This window comes from Accipiter gentilis, chromosome 28 (genome assembly GCF_929443795.1).
Source record: "Accipiter gentilis chromosome 28, bAccGen1.1, whole genome shotgun sequence".
NCBI lineage: Eukaryota > Metazoa > Chordata > Aves > Accipitriformes > Accipitridae > Astur > Astur gentilis.
In genome coordinates, this window is record NC_064907.1 from 16,451,228 (window position 1) to 16,472,977 (window position 21,750).

Below are 21,750 nucleotides of genomic sequence, written 5' to 3' on the forward strand. Positions count from 1 at the left end.
TTTGCAGCTCTGGGAGTGGAGCCGGCATGACGGTGATGGTGGGGACCTGTGCTAGGATGATCCTTGAATGGGACAGATCTTTGGAGGGGGACACAAGCTGTCTGGGCTTTGGATGTCATCCCTTGTCTCCTCTCCCTGCCCCCTCCATTCCTACTATGCTCCTAGAAATGCTCTTTTTTCCTTTTATTGCAATAACATGGGAAAGTGCAAATACCCTGGAGTTAGTCTGGACTGTGCTCTGGTACTCCTGCGCCAGCCTGTTGTCGCCCGCTGCCTCCAGCGGTTCCCTGCCTCCTCTTGGGTGCAATCGCCACGATGTGGCAGGTCACACCACAAACCTGTGGGTCTGGGGGGCCGGGGGTCCCAGCAAGCAGCCCCTGAGGAGCTGTAGGCTGCTGCCTGCTGCTGCCTGCTCCCCTGCCCACTGCCAGGACAGGAGGCTCGGGGGATCTCCCAGCCTCAGTATGTCTGGAGGAGGAAGGCTGCACCGTGCTCTGGCTCGAGGCTGGTGTGTCCACATAAGCTCAGCTGCTTCTTCAGGGGGAGGACACGATGCTCTGAGGCCAAGGCGCTTGTGCCTGGCACCAGTTATCCTGTGTGGTCCCTTCTAATGGTCCTTTTGTTCCGGTAGGAATCGCTCTGACCATCATCTGTTTGGATCAACAGGACTAAGTTGTGTTGCCATCTTCGTGGCAGCCCACGGAAATGGAGCCAAAAGCCGCCCTGAACAAGCAGCCGCTGAAATAATATAATCAAAACTCCTAATTGAGAAAATTGCCCAAATCCATTACATGCATGATATTAGCTGGCAGCGAGGTTGACTTTAAAGGGGAGCCCTGAATCTGCAAGCGGGGTGGGCTGGGAAGGGAGCACACGGGTCTCTCTTTATTTTCCCCACTTATAATAGAAAAGGCCACAGAGATGAGCTGATCGGTGTGCAGAGGGAAGATTGCTGTCGTCACGCTCTAATGGCTTGGGAGAGGCAGGAGATGGGCCTGGGTGAAACCAGCTGCCAGCCCTGATGGGCTGCAGCCTGGCAGCACGTCAGCCGCTGGCGTGGGCTGCGCCTGGCCCTGGCCTCAGGGACACAAGGGGACAGGATCGCAGGGTGATCACATGCAGCCTTCACCCTGGCAAGAGGTTTCTCGGGCATCGCCTCCTGCAAGGCAAGTGTGCGTCCCGAGCCCCTTCCCTGCCTCGCGGGTTTGAGATGTGCCCTGGGATGGGGAGCAGAAAGCTGCTGCGGTGCAGAACCCCAAGCTCTGGGGGTGGAAGAGTGGGGACAGCAAAACTATAATAAGGAATTAATTCATCTGGCTTTTCCCTGCCCTCGCCTCGCTCCCAGCACACAAGACCGCGTGTGCTACTTCTGGAGAGAGGATCAGAGCCGCAACCATTGCATTTCTCATCGAAACAGGTGATTCTGGCTTATTTTCCCCACTGGGATCAGCTCCGGGACCTGTCTCTGTGACAATGCATTGCCTGGGGGGTGAGGGCTCTCGCTTGCACGCTGCTGCCAGGGCTGATCGGGTCGAAGGTGCCTTGTGGGGGGCCAGAGCGTCCCGCGTGAGCCTGGGGGTAATGCAGCCCCCCACTGCCCATCCCAGAGGTGTTCTGTAGGCTCTGGGCACAGGCAGGGGTGCCAGCCGGGGAGGAACAGGAATAAAGGCTGATGAATGCATTGCTCCTAATTCCTCAGGCCGGAATGAAACACGCTGCTAGTTGGAAAGCTCACTGAATGCCGGCAGCTCAGTGTGATCCAGCAGCCGCATTAAGACGTCTCGCTGGGTGCAGATTAAGCCCTGTAAAGAAATACAGGAAGAAAAGAAACGCGAAGCAGATTAAGGTCAGCGGCAGTGAATTTGCACAGTGGCCTCTTCAACTCCCAGTGAGTGTCAGGGAAGTGTCTGTCAGCAAAGTGCACAAACAGCCGCTGTGGTGCTGGCTGACTTGTCAGCGCTTGCCAGTGGGTGCGTGGGGACAGAACTGTCACCCCACACCAGCCACAAGCCCCTTGCTGGAGCCTGGTCTGCAGGACAGCGTGCCCAGCCCCGGCCACAAACGCAGCGTGGGACCCTGGAGAGCCGCAGCCCGTGGCTGGAGCCGGTGTAGACCCAACGGTGGGAAGGGTGGGTGCCGTGGGGGAGATACCCTCGTCTCCCTTCCCGCAGCCCCTGGCAGCGGTACGCTCGCCCTGTCCTGCATCCTGTGTGGCAGCATCTCCTGGAAGGCTTTGGCATAGCCGTGGTAACTGCCAGGTAATTCATAGAGGAGCCTTAATGTCCTGGAGACAAAACGGGCACAAATAGAGCGTGCCAGGTGTGGGGCTGCACGCCTGCCCAGCCGGGCGCAGAGGGCACCGGTGCAGGATGCGGCCTCCGGGCACGCTGCGTGTGGCCGGTGCTGTGTCCACCCAGCTGGCACCAAAATGAGCTCTGTTGCACCGTGGCAGGGATGTCCCCTTGTCACCCTGCTGCGAGGGTGGCACGTGGCAGCCAGCATCCCGTGGGAAGGACAGGGCTCTGCGTGCTACGGGAAGGAAGAGGCAGCCCTGAGCTCCTCGTAGAATTCATATGCAGGATGGATGCCAGCCTGTGACACAAAAGCAGGACTGTCAGTTCCAGGTGCCTGGTGGCTTAAAGACTCTTTTGGGACTGAGATGAGTTTTGGCAGAGAACGGGCATGTCAGAATGACATTTTAATGCAGAAAATGCTCCTGTCAGGCTAAAAGCTGCTTCAGAGATTTCTTTCAGGCTAATTAGTTCCCTAGGAGTTTGTGGGCTTTGCACAGGGCGATGGGTACGATGGTCCTGGGATCAGCGGGGAGTCAGTCACAGCCCCAAGAACTCGCAGCATCGCAGCCTGGTAGGGCTGGGAGCTGTTTTGGGGTGGCTTTGCTGGGTACCTGGTACCATATAGCTCCAGCTGGGTGCATGCCCTCCCAACGTTCACAGTCACACCCCAAAGCCCAGGGGAGCTCTACAAGACCCCCCCCCAGAGAGCTGGGGCTCACCCCAGGCTTTGCCTGTGCAGAAATGTTTGTGCCTTCCCCTGCTCAGGGCTGGTCCCTGCACTTCCAGCGGGCGCAAGTCGCAGCTTCTCCTGCCTTTTTGTGCAAGCAAATTCCAATTAATAAATGCAGGAATGCCCTTTTATTTTGTGCGTAAGTGGGCAATTGTTCGATGCATGAGCACCCCATCAGCTCACTCATGAGCACCCAACTAACTGCATGAGGGGTTAAATAGTGCAAACCTGAGCACCCCATCAATGTCCTTGGGTGCCCAGCTGGTGTGGGTGCATGCCTGGCTAGTGCTGGTATGAACCCCACTATCTCAGGAGTCCGGAGCGGGGCAGAAAGGGCAGGAGGAGGCATTTCCCCAAATACCTTTTAATTATTTACATTTTTGCTTGTCTCAATACCCATGCCAAGGATGGGAAGCTTGCATTAATTGCAATAAACTAAACTAAGTAAAACTTACCCCCGTTGAAAATATTTTGTCCCGGTCCCCCTCCTCGCCAGGAGGGCTGGATCCAGCCCCACTCCCAGAGCAGGGACAAAACCCACTATGGTCTCACTGCACCCTGGCAGCAGGTGAGAGGGGCACTGGGATGAGGGGGGTGTCCGCTCCCCTCTGCATCCCCAGGGCAGCCCCTGAGCAGGAGCCTGCCCACCCCGTGGGAAGGCGGCTGCCGCTAATCGCTGCTGGGTGGCACAACTTAATTCTTTGCTGCCGGTGCTTCACGTGGAAAAGCGGCCCTTGGCTTAGGGAGGCGAGCGGGGCTGAGATGTGTGTCAGGAGGAGGCTTCTGCGCACGGTAACGTATTTTCGGGGGGATTTTTACCTGCTGATGCTCAGCTGGCAAAATCCTTCCCTGAGCAGATGAAAGAGCGGGGCTGGCTGTGGGGGGAGGCGGTTGCACGGCTTCGGATTCAGCAGCAAATGTTTGATAAGAGGGACTTTATTCTGAAACGCCTCTTCTGTCTCCAAATGCATCCTTTGAAGCAGGGTGCCTTGCAAACTTGTGAGGTGAAGCAGGCAGGGTGCATGGCAGTTGATCTAAAAACCCAGTTAATGCAAATTTGGACTATGGAGCTTTTGGGGGGCTGCTGAGATACAAAACGGTGGCTGGGTGCAGCTCTCCATTGGCTCCCCTGGGGACTTCCAAAACCTGCCGGGTGGGCTTTGGTCTTACTAGCTCTGGTGTGTGAGGGCTTAAGGGTGAAATAATATCTGGTACAGAGAGAAATAAACAGGGTGGCAAATCCCGTGCTGGGAAAGAGTGGGAGGTAATATATGGAAATAGCCCAGGAAATTGGATTGCAGAGGGTGGTGAGATGATTCGGTGGGCAGGAGGGAGGCAGGGGATGTGGGAGCAGCCCAGGAGAGAGGACTGCGCTGGGCAGGGGGTCCTGGGGGTCTGGCAGTGAGCACTGTGTGCCGGGAATGGGAAAGGTGCTGCCTCCACTCCCCCGAGGCTGGCTGCCAACGAGGGGCTCCTGGCAGGACCTGGCTACTAGTGGGAAGCAGCCCAGGCAGGCAGGGACCTGTCTTCCAGGACTGATCTAATTTTTGCCCCTGAATTTCCTCCTTGTCCCCCATCCCATTCCCTTCATGGCTGATGACATGAAAACCTGGTGTTGCTTTCAGCAGGACTGTGCTGGGGGTCCATGAAAACATCTCGTCTGAGCCCTCTGAATTGCAGCGGCTGCTGCCAGACTTAGTGTTTTAGGAGAACCTGGTTAATCTCCTTAGAGGGATAGATGAGCGGGGTGCAGGCTGAGGCAGTGCAAAAGTAGCAGAGCATCTTTATTCGTTTACCCATTAATGTCCTTTGTTATTTCCAGAAACATTAGGAGCTATTTTCTGGCTCAGCTGCCGCTTCCCTTTTCCTTCTGCCAGCAGCTGCCCCTCCGCGCCGGCTGGGCTGGGGCAGAGGCAAGATTGCTGCAAATGCTTCGTTTAAAGGGGTGTTGATGAGAGCAGGTTTCGGTAAGTGCTTTCCCCAAGCTCACGGTCAGCCCCACTGCTTTTCTCCTTCTCTTCTTCCCCCCCGAGCCGTAATTGCTGTTGAGCCCAGGGCTGTTTCTCCCTCCCGATGCAGGACTGCTCACCAGCATCACCCCTTTTCTGAGCCCGATTTTCCGTTTCCCTCCCCAGGACCCCGCAGGACGAAGCTGCCGTCCTGAGAAGCCTCCCCAGCTGTGGAGCAGGGTCCTGTGCAGCTGGGGGGGGGGACACGACAGCCACAGCAAAGCCGTGATAAGGAGAAGGATGCACCCCGTGGACACCTGAAACCCACGACCGCTGGATTTTGGGGTGTCGAAGCTGATTGAGACAGGGGTTTTCTCACCTGCCTGCGGGCAGAGCGGGGCTTAGCCACAGCCATGGAGGGGGACGGGGCCAATGCCACCGTCTCCGAGCTCGCCCTGCGGAACCGTTCCAACGCCAGCATGCAGTTCACCGGGGTGCAGCTCATCCAGTCCTTCAAACCCCTCATCATCCCCTGCTACGCCCTGGTCGTCCTCATCGGCATCTTCGGCAACTACCTGCTCCTCTATGTCATCTGCAAGACGAAGAAGATGCACAACGTCACCAACTTCTTCATCGGGAACCTGGCTTTCTCCGACATGCTGATGTGTGCCACGTGTGTGCCCTTCACCCTGGCCTACGCCTTCAACCCCCAGGGCTGGGTTTTCGGGAAGTTTTTGTGCTACTTCGTCTTCCTGATGCAGCCCATGACTGTCTACGTCTCTGTCTTCACGCTCACGGCCATTGCGGTTGACAGGTAAGTGCCAGTGGGGTGGATGGTTTGGGGGTCCGTGTCTGTTCCCCCCCGGTCCCTTCAAGCTGCTGCTTGCTCAGCTCAGGGTGTTAAGTCCCAAAGACTCACAACTGGAAAAGGAAAAATCCAAGGGATCTTTGCAGTCTCTCTACAGCCTTTTCTTTAGCATCAGGAGTCGGCCTCAGGTGGAGGAAGCGCAGTGGGGGTGTTCGGCCGGCTGTTGGTTTGCATTGGGAAATGATGTTGTGCAGTTTCATGCCTGTATGAAGTCATCTCTATCGAAATCTAGTCTGCCCGCGGCCAGGTCTGTGCTCCCGGCAGGCACTGCTCTCGCACGAGGGCTTGTTGGAGTTTGCACCCAGTTCTTCCTACTTTGCTGGATAAATTTGCACCCAAATCACCCTGTGTTCTGGCCCCTCGGTGGAGAGCACTTGTGCCTCCCTGAGCGCGCCCGGGCAGGGTCTGATGTGGGGTGGTTGTAAAAACCCGTGTTTCCATAGAGACCTCCTCTCATGAAAGATGCTCCAAACCCTGCAGGGACGGGTGTGATGCTGGCAGCGCCGAAGAGTGTCTCTCATGCCTCTCGCGCTCGTTTGCCTCTGGCTTTGGGGGAGAGTGGGGCAGGACCATGATGGGAAAGGAAAAAAAAAAAAAAAAAAAAAAAAAGGAATATTTGAGCAGAATAGCTGAGAAGGCCTGGACTGCTGGCAGAGCCTTGCTGCTGGCATTCTTCTTTTGCTCTTCAACAAAGCCCTTTTTTTGGGGGGTAAAAGCCATTTGCTTGTTTCTCCTGCTAAAGAGGCAGCCACCAAGTTATACTGTCCTCAGGACTTTCATAAAACGTCTTTGGGATTTATCTCAAAGGGACAATTTTAGCCCAAATCCTCCAGCTCCAGTGAGTGGGGGAGTATGTGGCCGCACCGGGGCTCTGCCGGTCGAGGACTTCAGCACAAGCCTGTGAGCAAAGCACGCCAAGAGCTGTCGGAGCCCAAACATAGCAATATTAAACATTGCAATAGCAAACGCTGCGATACCGAGTAGCAGGTGGTGCGGGCTGTGGTGGGGGGCAGAGCATTTAGTATGTGAAAAAGCTGCAAAAAATCAAATTACAATCGCTGGAGATACCTCACTGGGACCTTATTTAGGGCCGGTCCTTGGTCATAAGGTAAGGCAGCGTGGAGAGGAGTGGAAGATGCTCAGGGGAAGAGGAAGTAAAAGAGGAATTGCCGGCTTTTATTGTCATTCACCCAGTGCTGGCTGCGGTCCCCAAGGCAGGTTCAGAGACAGGCTGCGGGAGGGATGCTCCGTGCCCGGCCCTGCCACACACCCCGCTTCCCAAACCAGCAGAATTGGCCTGCTGCTTCCACGGGCCCCGTGGCAGAGCGAGGGGATGCCGTTTTCCCCCGTGTCCCCAGCCAGCCCTTTCCCAGCAGCCGTTTGGGGCCGTGCCCCTGCTCCCGGAGCTTGGCAGGGCTCTGCTTCCCATGGCCCCAGCCCTACCGCCAGCCACCCCTCGCCTTGGGCTGCCGGGGGGATGCTCTGGGGCTCGGGCTCCCCCGTTTTTCTCCCTGCAGGTACTACGCCACCGTGCACCCCCTGAAGAAGCGCATCTCGGTCACCAGCTGCATCTCTGTGGTGGGGGGCATCTGGCTGCTCTCCTGCGGGCTGGTGGCCCCCGCCATCGCCCACACGTACCACGTGGAGTTTCGGCAGGAGGGTTTCGCCATCTGCGAGGAGTTCTGGATGGAGAAGGAGACGCAGCGCCTGGCCTATGCCTACGGCACCCTGATCGTCACCTACATCCTGCCCCTCTCCGCCGTTTCCCTCTCCTACATCTGCATCTCGGTGAAGCTGAGGAACCGAGTGGTGCCTGGCCACCCCACGCAGAGCCAAGCCGAGTTCGACCGCCTGAGGAAGAGGAAGATCTTCCGCCTCATCGTGCTGGTGGTGGCAGCCTTTGGGGTCTGCTGGCTCCCCATCCACGTCTTCAACATCATCCGTGACATCGACATCAATCTCATCAACAAGCACTACTTCCTCCTCATCCAGCTGCTCTGCCACTGGTTCGCCATGAGCTCCTCCTGCTGCAACCCTTTCCTCTATGCCTGGCTCCACGACCGCTTCCGTGGGGAGCTCCGGAAGATGTTCACCTGTAAGAGGAAGACTATCCCTGCCAAGAATTGTGGGGCTGCCGGTGGCGTGCTCTGAGGCCGGGGTCCCGCTCCCCGGACCCTCCACGGCCGTGCGCTTCATCCCATGCACGGCAGAGCTCTCCTCACTGCCGAGGGGTTGGGGAATGCCGGTCTTGCCCGTGCGACCGGAGACAAACGGTGGGGGGGGTCCTGCCTGCCCAGGGCTTTGCAGCACTCGCTGCAGCATCCTTCCCTACGCCTGCCTTGCGGCGGGGTGCTCAGCTCCCTGCCGGCATGCCCTGAGCTCCCTTCACCTTCAGGATGGCAGCCGTCAAGAGCAAAAATGCCTTTGCTGCACCTTTTCCCTGCAAAGTCACCCCAGCTGCCCCCGACTGCGCATCCATGACCCTGCTAGCCCTGGCAAAACCCATCCCGAGGGTCCCATAGGTGAACCTGCACCTCTGGGGGGGGGGGGACGGGACCACGGGCTGTGCCCACGCAGGGCTGCCTTCTCCCCTCCTTGCTGCAGCCAGCCCCCCCCCCCCAGGGCAGCATGCATGGCTCGAGGGCTGTCCCCAGCCCTGTCCCCAGCCCCAGGGCTGGCTGCTGCCCGGTGGGTCCTGCTCGGTGGGTCACCCTGAGATGCTGTGGTCCAAAGGGCTGGCGTAGCCTCGCGCTGAGGCTGTCAGGTTTTGGAGGAAGCAAGGAGGGGGACCGGAGCATCGCCAGCATTGCTGGGTGCAGGGTGGATGCTCCCGGGGAGCAGGGGAGGGGATGGGTTGGGTTGGGAGGGGGGAGAAAAGCTTCCAGAGGGCACAGCGCCCGGGGGAGGGCTGCATGCTTCGCTTTGAGACCTCGTGGTGTCGTTATTCTGAATTAATGAAGGAAATGGGCCCGTGGGAGCGCGAGGAAGGGGTGAAAAGCATTTTGCTGGAGTGACAGCTGGAAGTAGTTGTCCCTTTCATTAAATGACTCATACAGCTCTCATTAAATTGATTCTCGGGTTTTGGAAATGGTGTTTCTCCTGTGAGATTGTTGCTGCTCAGCCTTACGCGCCTCTGCTCACCCTGCATGCCCTCCCGACCCCCCAGCCTGTACCCCTGGACACGCACCCGCCTGTAGGCACAGGCACCCGTGTACCCTCCGCGACACCCACCCATACTGCCCTGTGCAGACACACACAGGCCTATATGTGCACAAAACCACACCTGTCCACGCACACGCCCATTCACACACCCCTGTACGCATACACACATCCCTGTACACACACAGAGCTGTATATACACACGCACCTCTGTACCCACGCAGGCACCCCTATACACACACTGCACGTACACCCAGACACCTGCACACACCCCCCTGTATGCATGCAGCTGTGCACACACGCTCATTTGCATACCCCTGTACATATATGTACACCCCTATACACACCTGAACACACCTGTACATACACCTGTACACCCCTGCACGCACCTGTACACACATCTGTAAACACCCATATGTGCCATGCACCTGTACACACCTGCACTCACACCTGTACACACCCATACGTGCCACACACACCTGTAAAACCTGCACGCACCTGTACATGCCACACACACACCTGTACACACCCCTACGTGCCCCCCACACCTGTACACCCTGCATGCACCTGTACATACACCTGTACACACCCCTACATGCCACACACACCTGTACATACCTGCACACACCTGTACATACACCTGTACACACCCCTACATGCCACACACCTGTACATACACCTGTACACATCCCTACATGCCCCCCACACCTGTACACCGTGCACACACCCCCCTGTACACCCTGCACACACCTGTACATACACCTGTACACACCCCTACATGCCACACACACCTGTACACACCTGCACACACACCTGTACACACCCCTACATGCCCCACACACCTGTACATACACCTGTACACACCCCTACATGCCACACACACCTGTACACCCTGCACACACCTGTACATACACCTGTACACACCCCTACATGCCTCACACACCTGCACACACACCTGTACACACCCCTACATGCCCCACACACCTGTACATACACCTGTACACACTCCTACATGCCCCACACACCTGTGCATACACCTGTACATACCTGCACACACCTGTAAATACACCTGTACACACCCCTACATGCCACACACACCTGTACATACACCTGTACACATCCCTACATGCCCCCCCACACCTGTACACCCTGCACACACCTGTACACACACCTGTACACACCTGTACGTGCCCCACACACCTGTACATACACCTGTACACACCTGTACACACCCCTACATGGCACACACACCTGTACATACACCTGTACACACCTGTACACACCCCTACATGGCACACACACCTGTACATACACCTGTACACACCCCTACATGCCCACCCCACCTGTACACCCTGCACACACCTGTACGACCCAGGCCCCGCCCCTATCCCCGGCCCCGCCCACCTCGCCCCGGCCCCGCCCCGTGCTCTCGCGAGAGGGGAGGGGCGGGGCGGGAGCGCATCGGGCAGCGCACCGGGCCGCGCCGCTCCCGTTCCCGTTCCCGCTCCCGCTCCCGCCGCCATGTCGGGCCCGGGCCCGGGCCCGGCCCCGGCCTGGGTGCCCACCCACGTGCAGGTGACGGTGCTGCGGGCGCGGGGTCTGCGGGCCAAGGCGGCGGCGGGCGGCGGCGGCAGCGACGCCTACACCGTGATGGCGCTGGGCCGCGACAAGTTCTCCACCTCGGTGGCGGAGCGGTGCCAGGGCCAGCCGCTCTGGCGGGAGGAGGCCACCTTCGAGCTGCCGCCGCCGTCGCGGCCCGCCGCCCTCCGCCTCACCGTCCTGCACCGCGCCCTCGTCGGCCTCGACAAGTTCCTGGGACGCGCCGAGGTGGACCTGGCGGCGCTGCGGGCCGACGGCGGCCGGCGGCACACCAGGTGGGGCCGGGGGGGGGGGGGCCGGGAGACCTCGGGGGACGCGGGCTGGGGGGTGTCTGTGCCCCACGGGGGCCCGGGAGAGGGGCGGGGGGGGAACCTCCGTGCCCCACGGGGGCCGGGGAGAGGGTATCAGTGCTCCACGGGAGCCCGAGAGAGGGTTGGGGGGACCCTCTGTGCCCCACGGAGGCCGGGGAGAGGGTTGGGGGGGTGTCTGTGCTCCACGGGGGTTGGGGAGAGGGATGGGGGGGTGTCTGTGCCCCACGGGGGTTGGGGATAGGGTTGGGGGGGGGTATCAGTGCTCCACGGGGGCCGGGGAGAGGGATGGGGGGGTGTCTGTTCTCCACGTGGGCTGGGGAGAGGGATGGGGGGGTGTCTGTGCCCCACGGGGGCCCCAGAGACGGTTGGGGGGACCCTCTGTGCCCCACAGGGGCCGGGGAGAGGGATGGGGGGTGTGTCTGTGCCCCACGAGGGCTGGGGATAGGGTTGGGGGGGGTATCAGTGCTCCACGGGGGCCCGGGAGAGGGATGAGGGGGGTGTCTGTGCCCCACGGGGGTGCCAGAGAGGGTTGGGGGGACCCTCTGTGCTCCACGGAGGCCGGGGAGAGGGTTGGGGGGGTGTCTGTGCTCCACGGGGGGGCTGGGGAGAGGGTTGGAGGGGATATCAGTGCTTCACGGGGGCCAGGGAGAGGGATGGGGGGGGTGTCTGTGCCCCACGGGGGCGCCAGAGAGAGTTGGGGGGACCCTCTGTGCCCCACGGGGGCTGGGGAGAGGGTTGGGGGGACCCTCTGTGCCCCACGGGGGCTGGGGAGAGGGCTGGGGGGGGGTATCAGTGCCCCATGGGGGCTGGGGAGAGCATTGGGGGGGCCCTCTGGGTCCTACAGGGGTATGGGAGAGGGATGGGGGGGCCCCAGTTCCCCATGGGATTTCCCTGTTCTCCATGGAGATCTCTCTGCCCCACAGGTGTGTGTGGATCTCTGGGGGACCCCTGTGCACCATAGGGGTGGGGGGAATCTGGTGGGGGACCCTTATGGCCCGTGCGATGTCCCTCTGCCCCACGGAGAACCCAGTGCCCCACAGAGGTGTAAGGATCTGCCGGGGAAGCCCTGTACCCCACGGGGACCCCTCGAGCCCCCCAAGGGCCCATGGGGTGACCCCTCGGAGCAGGGTCCCTCCTGGTGGGGGTCTGCCCCCCCATAGCTCCAGGGTGCCTGTCCCCTGGAAGAGGCCAGTGGGTTCTAGCACCTGTGGCTGCCGGGCCGGGCCGGGGAAACACAGCCGGTGCTGCCTTGTGCTTGGCTTTGATTTTTAAATATTTACATGTGAGCGCTAACAGCGTGCACTGGGAACAGCCAGATTGACCCAAGGAACTTAATGTACTTGAAATACCTCCGCCTTCTGACAGAGAATGAACCCAGGCTACAGCCAGCTGTTTATGTATTTTTCTTAATAAATGCTTAGCAGAGCCTAAGCATGCGTAAGAGTAGATAATTCAGTGTTATATGGGCTGGCTTCGCTGTTGTCAGCAGGACACTGCGCTGCAAGACTTTTCCTTTAATACCAACTGCCAGCTCTGTGTCATACTTGCTCCTTTGAACATAAACACTGGGACGGTGCGCTGAATTCCTGGGGGTGGTTACTGGGAGGGTTTTACTGGGAGTCAGCAGCCTTGTAATGTGGCTTGAGGTGGCCCGTGAGTCACCTTCCTCTTCTCACTCACCTGAGCAGATCCAGGTATTAACACCGGCTCGGCCGAAGCCAAGACCTGCGTCGTGTTTCTTGACAAAGCCATCAGTGAAGCCTTAATTATAACGTGGCTGTCATTAAGGTCATGTCGCTAATGTGTTTACATGGCAGAGCGTAATGTGCCTTCAGTCAGCAGAGTTCAGGGAGTCAGCCTGGGTCCTCCCTGGCTGGTTTCTTTGTGTCTGGGCCAAAGGAAAATAGAGGGTGGGGGGCAGGGGGAACCAACTTTGATGCTCCTGGGAAAACTTCTGATATTTCCAATTGTTAGTGTTGTCCTCCCAGCCTTTTGTCATCGCTTAGCTGCTGTGGTGAAGTATAGCCATAAAGGGGTGGGTTTTTTGGAAAATAAATGCATGTTGATTGACAGGGGCACGCTAACATAATAAATGCAAATAAGATTTTGTAGTTTTGAGGGGGAGGTTGTCAGTACGTTATTTACTTTCAGCTGCTCAAAGCGAGGCGGACGTAGCGCTGTGCTTCTCAAAGCAATGGCCGTGTTTCAGGCAGTGCTAAGCTGCCTTTCGCTGAACACGTAGTTTGTGTTTTGGATGCTGTTCGAACGGGGCCTGCTCTTTCCCCAGGGCAGAGAGCGCGCAGAATGAATTGTTGTGGCACTGTACAAATGCAGGATGCTCCTAGAAATCACGCGGTTTAGAACAAAAGTGCCCGGTGCTGGCTTGCATTAAAGGCAAAGAATTTGTGCTTCCCTCGCTGCTGCCACTGCGGGACTGCAGCTTTAGGGACCTGACGAAGCCTAACATCTCCCTATAAGATCCCTTTGCTGATGCTGTTGTCTGGTAACTTCAGGTCTGAACATCTAACTGTAGCATGGTGCTTGAGCATTCATTTCCCTCTGTGTTTCTCTGTAGCAGATTTCTGAATTCTTCTCCTTCAGTTAATGCTCATTATCTTTGAATTTTCTCTGAAGCAAATTGCCTTTTGCCATTCTCTTTCATTGTTTCCAGTGCACCTTCAAAGGCATGAAGTGCAAATTTGATGGAGAGGCAGATTTGCATGCTCAGTTCGCTTCCTTTATTTTCATTTACCAGCTGGTGAGGAGGAAGAAGCTGGTGTTTTCCAGGCAGCCTTTCCTATCTGTTCTGTGGAGTCGGGAAGTCTGCAGCTCCAGCAATAGACAAATTATTGGTGTGCAGTGCTGATAATTTTCTTTGCTGGCCCTAATGTGGTTTGAATGTTATTGAGTGGTAATTGAGCACATGTGGTACCGTCGCGCAGATGGTGGTTTTGCAGTTTAGGACACCCTGAGCACTGACTTAACACGCAGTGCTTAATATTCTGGAGCTGCATTTCAGAAAAGGGATAAGGTTCAGTCTGTAACGAATGTCCTTCCTGGTGCACTTCAGTCACGAGCTCGTGGAGGTGAGTGGAAATCCCCAGACGGTCTGTAAGGCTTGGTTTGGCTCTCATGTTGATTAGGGGTTCCTTAGCTTAAGAGGCATTAAGATAGCAACTGAAAAGCTGGAATGCAAGGTATGAGGGTGTGGGATGTGTGTGCAAGCTCTCCAGTACCAGTGTCAGCTCTCTGAGGCTGCTTCTTTCTCATCTACTTCAAAGTCCTAGCCTCTGCAGATTTCGGGAGGCCAGATAAAAGCACGGAAGAGAGTGGCTGAGCTGAAATGCAGGAATTCCATGTTGTATGTCTGTCTTTTTTTTTTTTTAACTCTTCCTGGTCTGGGTTTTAAAACAAATTTTACTAATAACTTTCTATTTACAATAAGAAATATTTTCCTTGGCACCTGGAGGCATATGACCGTGACGTTGTTGTAAGATTAAAGGCTTTTCTTTTTTTCTTTTTTTTTTTTTTTTCCCCCTCCCCCTTACACTGTAGGGTTATTTGATTTTTTTAAAACAAAACCACCTTCTGTTCTAAATTACCTGTGCCTCTCAAGAACTGGTTTGTAAAAGAAATCTCTTTGTTTCTGCAGGTGGTACAAGCTTCGTTCCAAACCAGGGAAAAAGGAAAAGGAGAGAGGTGAGATTGAAGTGGATATCCAGTTTATGAGGAGCAACATGACAGCCAGTATGTTTGATCTGTCCATGAAAGACAAGTCTCGCTCTCCCTTTGGCAAGCTCAAAGACAAGCTCAAGGGGAAGAGGAGCAGCGGCCTTTCTGACACGGCATCGGCAATCATTCCCAGCACGACTCACTCCCCCGTTGACAGTGAAGATGAGTCCGTAGAGAAGGAAAAGAAGAAATCAAAGTTCAAAACCCTGTTTTCCAAACCTGGCCTGCAGAAGACCTCCCTCTCCCAGTCCATGTCAGTCCTTCCGACACAGCAGCCCGTCACCGAGAGGGTTCGGCTTCGGCCCAGCGACTTCCAGTCGCAATGGGATGATGAGGAGTCTGAGAGCTCTCCAACCTCAGAAAGTGAGTATTGGCTCTCACTGCACTGATGAAGCACAAAGGCTTTCTCAAAGGTTTGCTTGCACTTTGCATGCTTTTTAGAGTACTAGTTAAATTCTTCTTACTGAATGAATCCAGAGAAAGTCACTTGTGTCCATGGTGGCGGGTATGCATGTAGGATATTAGACACTCACAGCTAAGCTTACCTTGGGATAGCATAGAAACTGTGCGCAAGGAATGTCTGCACGCGTTGGCAGTGCAGCTTCACAGTAGGTGATCTGTGGTGGTTTTAGGTCATTGAATGGCACGTGCGATCCGGTCTGCTGAGGGCTGGCAGTGGTAGGGGACCCAGAAAGTTTAGAAGTGGCTGGTATAGTCACGCTTGCAGTGTATCTGTTGCTGCAATCCATTAATGACCGTGAAGCACTGAGGTTGTCAGTAGGGAGTGTCAGAGGAAAGGATGTTCTTGCATCTGGAATTTCTCCCTGTTTGTTTTTTCCAGAAGCCTTTGGAAATGCCCTGGAAGAGAAGTCCTCTCCTTCTCCTGTATTTAAATCTCGTAAAACAGCAACTTTGGACAGCAGGCAACTAAACCAAGTAACCACTAACCACACCAAGAAAGAAGGGCTCTCTTTATTCGGTGGCCTTAAATCCAAAAGCGATCCCATTTCCAAGTCTAGTCTGTGTATCAATGGCAGTCATGTTTATATGGAAGAGAGCATGAAGAAGGACAACACTCCAGCCTCTTCCCCCTCTCCTCACAACTTCAGGAGAAAGCAGCTCTTTGCTTCAGAAGAGAACCTGTCTTCCGGATCTACTAAAGGACCTGAAGAGACGGGAAGAACATCTCCTAGTCATGCTTTCTCTGGGTCTGCATCTCTGGAGACCTTTAAATCTATGACTTTGCCGTCATACAAATTGCTTAGCAGTGAAGAATACCTGGAAACCAGTGTTCCTCCGAGTGTCGAGGTTATTAAAGAGACCAAAAAACCAGACCACAAAAAGTCTGCCTTGCTGTCTCTGGTCACTGGGAAGAAGGAAGCAGTGAAGACCAGTGATGCTGAGAATGTTCCCGACAGGACCCTGCAGGATGAAGAAAACAAAGTTCCAGAAGAGAAGAGTGAACAAGAGGCTAAACGCGTTGAACTTTCAGCAAATTTAAGCAGAGGGAATCCTTCAGAAGACAGTCACCGCGCAGAAGGCGTCTTTGCAAATAAGCAGCCGCTCAACCCTTTTGAGGAAGAGCGGAAACCTGAAAAAGCTACTGCACCGGCGAAGACCAAAGCTGTCAAGCCCAGGTCAGTCACGTTTGCTTCAGAGGCTGACATAAATAGCGATGTGCAGCGGTGGTGGCCGGCTTTAATGAGGCTGCTTCCTGCCCCAGAGCAGCGCTTCTCAACTTGGCATCCTGTGTGAGGCAGAAGTGTGTTGCTGTGCAGGGTACCTGGTGGTTTTAAGCTGGCCATTGGGTGCTTTGATAACAAATAATAACTCCGAGTTCTTTCTCGGTATGAAAAAGAGATTGATACAGGGATGTTCCTTATAATTGACGCTGAAATAATGGTTCTCTGAGTGCAGGCATCTTTGCAGGTACTGTAGGGGTGACTTTTCTTGCTGGATCTCTTGCAAAAACTAACTTCTTATCTGAGCTGTGCGACTTGAATGTACGCAGGGTCTGAAATACCAGTTCTAACATCTCCACTTTTCTCTTCTGTATTTGGCTGTGGTCTTCAAAAGTGGTAATCTTGGAGCCCTTCTGCTTTTGGCGTTGTTCACAGCAACATGAAGGACATTTGTGTGAATTTGTACACAAGGCTTTTTTGGAAATTCTGCTCCTTTATCCTTCATATATATATATATGTGTATATATATATATAAAATGTGTCTGGTTTTATATATATATATGGGTGTGTCCTACTAATAAGGCTACGTTTTGTCTCTAACTCTTATTTTCAGTGCTTCTCATGTTTAAACGTCTTGCATATGAAATGTCTTACCTACTAATAAAATTGCTTGGGGTGCAAAAGATGAGATAGTGCTTAAGCAGCTACCACAGTAACATCTGCAAACTCTACAGCAGAAGTGTTCTGACATAAATTGAGTGCTTTGTAAAGACACCTTTAAGTACATAAAGCCTATCAGATAGGCTCTGAGGTCTCTTCAAAGTATAGTTCAACTCCAGTGTTAGGAGTTGATGGAGTCTGGTGCTAAAGCTTATCTGTTCCTGCCTCGTATTGCATCCGCAAGTGACATGCGAGTTTTTTGTCCCTTTTTGCAGACTGGGCGTGTCTTCAGAGGAGGAAACCAAAGCCACGCTTCCTACTCTTGCACCTGATTCCCTTCCTGCTTTTCTTTCTGTACACCATATCAGTAGTGACAATAATCCTTTTATTTCTAAAATGGGACAAAAAGTCCAAGTGCCAGACTCTGAAAACATTACTAGTTCTCCTGCATCTCTTACTTCTCCTCCTCCTTTTGCTGCAGAGCTTTTGAATGGCAAGAACCCCTTTACTCCCGAGTGGGGCAGGGCATCCGCAGCCCTGGATCCCAAAGGCACTGCCCGTTTCCCTTCGTCCCATCATCTTGCAGCCTCTGTTCCCAAAATGCCTCTTCCTGGGCAGGTCTCTGGTAGCGGTAATAATCCTTTTGCTTCTGAATGGGGGCAGAGCTCATGGGGCCAGGGTCCTGAAAGCTCTGATATGTGGGATTCCTGGGGTCTCTCTCACCCACCTGCACCTTCTCTCCCCTCTGATTGTCATTTTAATGACAATAATCCCTTTGCATCCAAGCTTGGGCGGGAAGCAGATGCAGCAGGTTTCAAAGCTGTTGCTAGTTCTTCCCCTTTCTGCCTTCAGCGTGATGAAGACTGTTCCTCAGCAGAACACCCTGCTGAGCTGAAACACTCTGGTTGCGATGCTTCAGGGAGCTCTTCAGATGTGGCTTTAACTAGTAATGCCAAAGCTATATCAAACCCCCTCGGCACTCTTTCTGGCAACCCTGGTGTGGCTCCAAAGAAGCAGTGTGATTCTCCCCAGCTTCAGGTTGAGACTTCTTTGAAAAGAAGTAGGCTAGACCACAGGAAATCGGTGTCCTTTCTCCTTGATGGATCAGAGGGTGTTACTTCAGGTGATGAGGATTTGGGTGGGCAGGAACATGAAAAGCAGCACTCTGATTTTGGTGAAATGTTACTTATGGGTTCAGATGCAACAGGAGAGCATGCAGGGTTTACTCATGAACTGGAAGCAGGGTGCTACCCGTTGTCAAAACTCTCTAGTGACAGCATAGGTCCCATCCGAAAGAGTGAGTCTGCTGTTCCGGGTGGTGCAGAACTAGGTGGTGTAAATACTGAACTCTGCGCAAAGGATGACAAAGGCTTTGCATCTCTCTCAAAGTATAGTAATAGCCGCTTGCCAGGGGTTGGTGCTGAACAGCCACCTTCCTCTGAGAGTGAGCTGAAAGAGAAGAAGGAGGTCTTTGGTGAAAAGAGATGGGAAGAATGTGCACCCACATTAGAGCCCCAAGCAACTCCACTTGATAAAAATGACTCATTTTCTCAAGCAGGACCTGCCAAACCAACCTTGGGAGCTTGCACGCAGTCCCCTCAGGAAGCCAATGTAGGGAGGGCTGGCAGTGAGGGGTTAGTCACTCCAAAGCCAGCACCACGGCTGTCTTTAACACTGAAAAAGTGCCCACTGGTTTCTCAGGCCGATGAGTTAAGTGGTGATGTGCCGCCTTCAGGCGATAGTGTAAAATCTGCACCTGGGCTCTCGTTACCTAATGAGAAAGCCTCAGATGCTTGTGGGAGCCTCCCCCAAAGTGTCTCATTAGAGACTATCGCTCCACCAGTGATGCTCAGAGATGACAGCAATAATAGGCATTTAAAAAATGAAGGTGATGACGATTTATTTGACTGTCTTACAAATCTAAAGTCTGCCATTCCTGTCACCGGAGACCGTGGTTCGAAACTGGCCTCTCTTCCAGTTATTCCAGAGGGAGGTTCCGATGATGAGCTGCTGGGTGACTGTCAGGAGAACCGTGGTGTTGCTGCAGGTGATAAAAATGTTTCAGAGACTGGAAAGCAGCCCCTAGATTTGATGCCTTTGCATGAAGAACTGAAAGAGCACTCCGATAGCTCTGCTGCAGCCCAAGTAACCCCGGCTGCTCTGGGAGGAGGAGGAGGAGGAGGAAGTGCTCCTGGTACTTGTAAGCCAAGCAATTCGCCCATGCTGCCTGTCAGAGTAGATGTTCACAGTGTCAATAACCAGGTAGCTGACTCAGGCTTAGGTACGATGTCTCATTCCAGGGAGTGTAATAGTCATTTTGAGAAACAAGAGCTGAAAATAAGTGCGGGTGTTGAGGAGCATGCAGAGTGTGACTTCTTTGAGCCTTCTGTTTCCTCTTCCTCCCTGTCAAGTCCTTCCCAGCCCTACTCTTCCTCTCATTGTCTTCTCTCTGACGCCCCAAGTCGTAGAGCAGAGTCTCCGAAAAAGCCAACAGCCGAGGGCTTCGCAGATAAAGCAGGAAATTCTGGCAAGAAGAAGCTTCTTCAGGCATGGGTTTCACCCTCTGAAACATATCCTAACCAAACTCAGCAGAGTGGTGAAACCGTGTCTCCTAAGCACAGGTGAGAGAATATGGGAAATACACAGAAAGTACCTCAGTGCTGATGTGAGCCTTGCTTTTTTCTTCCTGTGGGCGCAGATCTGTCTCTCCAGCTGCAGAAATTTACTGCGCTTTGCAGTGATGTGGCATCGTACAGCCTTAACTTCTTCCGGCCCGTGGATTTGTTGGGGCCTGAGTCCTGTCACGCCAGTTTAGGATCACTGCTGGCACCAGATAAATCTGTATGGCTACTAAGGGTGCTCAGAGCACTCGAGGGGACATGATGTTCATAACAATGCTACCTCTTGGGAAAACTGTTAGGGAAACGGTAGCAGTTTAGGAATAGGGTCATTTCATCAGATTGGGGAAATGGACTGTAATTCATCCGTTTTTCAGAAATGGGAGTGTCGTGGTTTAACCCCAGCCAGCAACTAAGCACCACATAGCTGCTCGCTCACTCCCCCCCTCCCCCAGTGGGGTGGGGGAGAAAATCAGGTAAAGAAGTAAAACTCGTGGGTTGAGATAAGAACGGTTTAATAGAACAGAAAAGAAACTAATAACGATAACACTAATAAAATGACAACGGTAATAGTAAAAGGATTGGAATGTACAAATGATGCACAGTGCAATTGCTCACCACCTGCCGATCGACGCCCAGTTAGTCCCCAAGTGGTGATCACCCCGCCCCCACTCCCCCCAGTTCCTATACTAGATATGACGTCCCATGGTATGGAATACCCCGTTGGCCGGTTTGGGTCAGCTGCCCTGGCTCTGTCCTGCGCCAACTTCTTGTGCCCCTCCAGCCTTCTCGCTGGCTGGGCATGAGAAGCTGAAAAATCCTTGACTTTAGACTAAATATTACTTAGCAACGACTGAAAACATCAGTGTTATCAACTTTCTTCTCGTACTGAACTCAAAACATAGCACTGTACCAGCTACTAGGAAGGCAATTAACTCTATCCCAGCTGAAACCAGGACAGGGAGAATGGTCACAGGAAGCCTGATAAACTGGGATGCTTCCTTTCCTGGCCAAACTGGGCTCCTGAGCCTTGAAGTGAATTGCAGCAAGCGATGCAGCTAAAGCCTCTCTCTCCCAAGAACGTGTGGCTGCTTTCCAGAGCTGTCTGCAGCTCCTCCTGCCTGCTGGGCTACTGTTGTCCGTGGAACAGTGCCACTAACCTGTCAGCCCTCAGTACTTTATCTGCAGAACTCCATCTAGGGTCTAGGACGCTTCTGGGCCAGCATTTGCTGAGATACAAGTAAAATGGTCTTCCTGTATTAAAATTGGCAATATAAATCCTTCCTGAGCAGATAAAGATAGCACTTTTTGGCAGCTTATGGCAAAAGTTCAGATTGGAAAAGGTGTAATACATGTTTGTCCCAGGATAGAAGTAGTATGTGTTGCAAGAACCACAAATGTGTTCTCATTAGGAAAGTCAGGCTCAAATACTAGTGTGTGAGAGATCAGAGTAACTGCTGTTGTATACTGCCTTCTCTGCTTTTCTTGTGTGACATGCCGTTCAGGTTGTATTTCCCTTGTTACTGCTTCTTTACTTTCAATGCCTTAAGTCAGTAAAGATAGTAGAAAGGGAACTGGAGTATACTTACAAAAAAGCCTATAGCTCAGACAGAAATGCCTTGTCTTCCTAAAGCTGAACCTCTTATCTCTCTGGAGACAGAGAAGGGTAGGAATTTTCCCCAATTTCTTGCTATATTTGCTTTTAGTCTGAAGATCTGTGTAGTGCTGGTGTTGTGTGTACTGCCTAAGTAACATGAGCCTGTTTTAATGTTACAGACTCCATCCTGTGAAGCCAATGAATGCCACAGCAAACAAGTCTCAAAGTAAAAACCTGAATGTCATCAGCACTATGAATGAAAAGCTGCTCGAGATGAACGTGAAGGTATGGACGGAAGTGGCACTTTAAACCAAAGCTTAAGCAGTAAATTGAACAGAGTTTGTGTATTCAGTATAGTTTGCCTAGGCTTATATCTCACATGTCCTGAGCAGAAAAAGAACAGTGGTTATTAGACAGCGGGGGATATGAACTTTCCTTTTCCTTTTGTCAGTCCCCAAAGGTGGGGACAGTCTTTAAATATTCTTTTTCTTGCACACTGATCTGTAGTAGAATTGGTGCCTCTTGTTTGTGGAGGGGTTCTCAGTGGAAAG

The 21,750-nt window shown here is 53.9% G+C and overlaps 3 protein-coding genes across 5 annotated transcripts in view; 2 read left to right on the forward strand and 1 right to left on the reverse strand.

The window, feature by feature from the left end:
* Window positions 1-21,750, reverse strand: part of ASH2L (ASH2 like, histone lysine methyltransferase complex subunit) — a 370,425-nt gene that overhangs the window by 49,696 nt on the left and 298,979 nt on the right. The window lies entirely within an intron of this gene.
* LOC126051729 (prolactin-releasing peptide receptor-like) lies at window positions 5,387-7,992 on the forward strand. Its single transcript, XM_049831316.1, has 2 exons — window positions 5,387-5,787; window positions 7,359-7,992. The coding sequence occupies exons 1-2, from the start codon at window positions 5,387-5,389 to the stop codon at window positions 7,990-7,992; spliced, it is 1,035 nt and encodes a 344-aa protein (XP_049687273.1).
* Window positions 10,490-21,750, forward strand: part of RAB11FIP1 (RAB11 family interacting protein 1) — a 99,865-nt gene continuing 88,604 nt past the window's right edge. For 2 of the 3 annotated variants that reach the window (XR_007509857.1, XM_049831302.1), the window contains exons 1-5: window positions 10,490-10,874; window positions 14,563-15,005; window positions 15,484-16,279; window positions 17,260-19,605; window positions 21,379-21,484. Coding sequence is in view for 2 of the 3 variants with exons in the window: in XM_049831302.1 (XP_049687259.1) it covers window positions 10,522-10,874; window positions 14,563-15,005; window positions 15,484-16,279; window positions 17,260-19,605; window positions 21,379-21,484 (4,044 nt within the window). In the remaining variant the exon portion in view is untranslated. The remainder of the gene's footprint in view (window positions 10,875-14,562; window positions 15,006-15,483; window positions 16,280-17,259; window positions 19,606-21,378; window positions 21,485-21,750) is intronic. The other variant, XM_049831303.1, reaches the window with a different exon arrangement.

Excerpts from the sequence above, each read along its gene's own strand:
- LOC126051729 (XM_049831316.1), top strand. The coding sequence starts at position 5,387 with ATGGAGGGGGACGGGGCCAATGCCACCGTCTCCGAGCTCGCCCTGCGG. Across the intron at positions 5,788-7,358 it reads ACGGCCATTGCGGTTGACAG|GTACTACGCCACCGTGCACC; the intron begins GTAAGTGCCAGT and ends TTCTCCCTGCAG.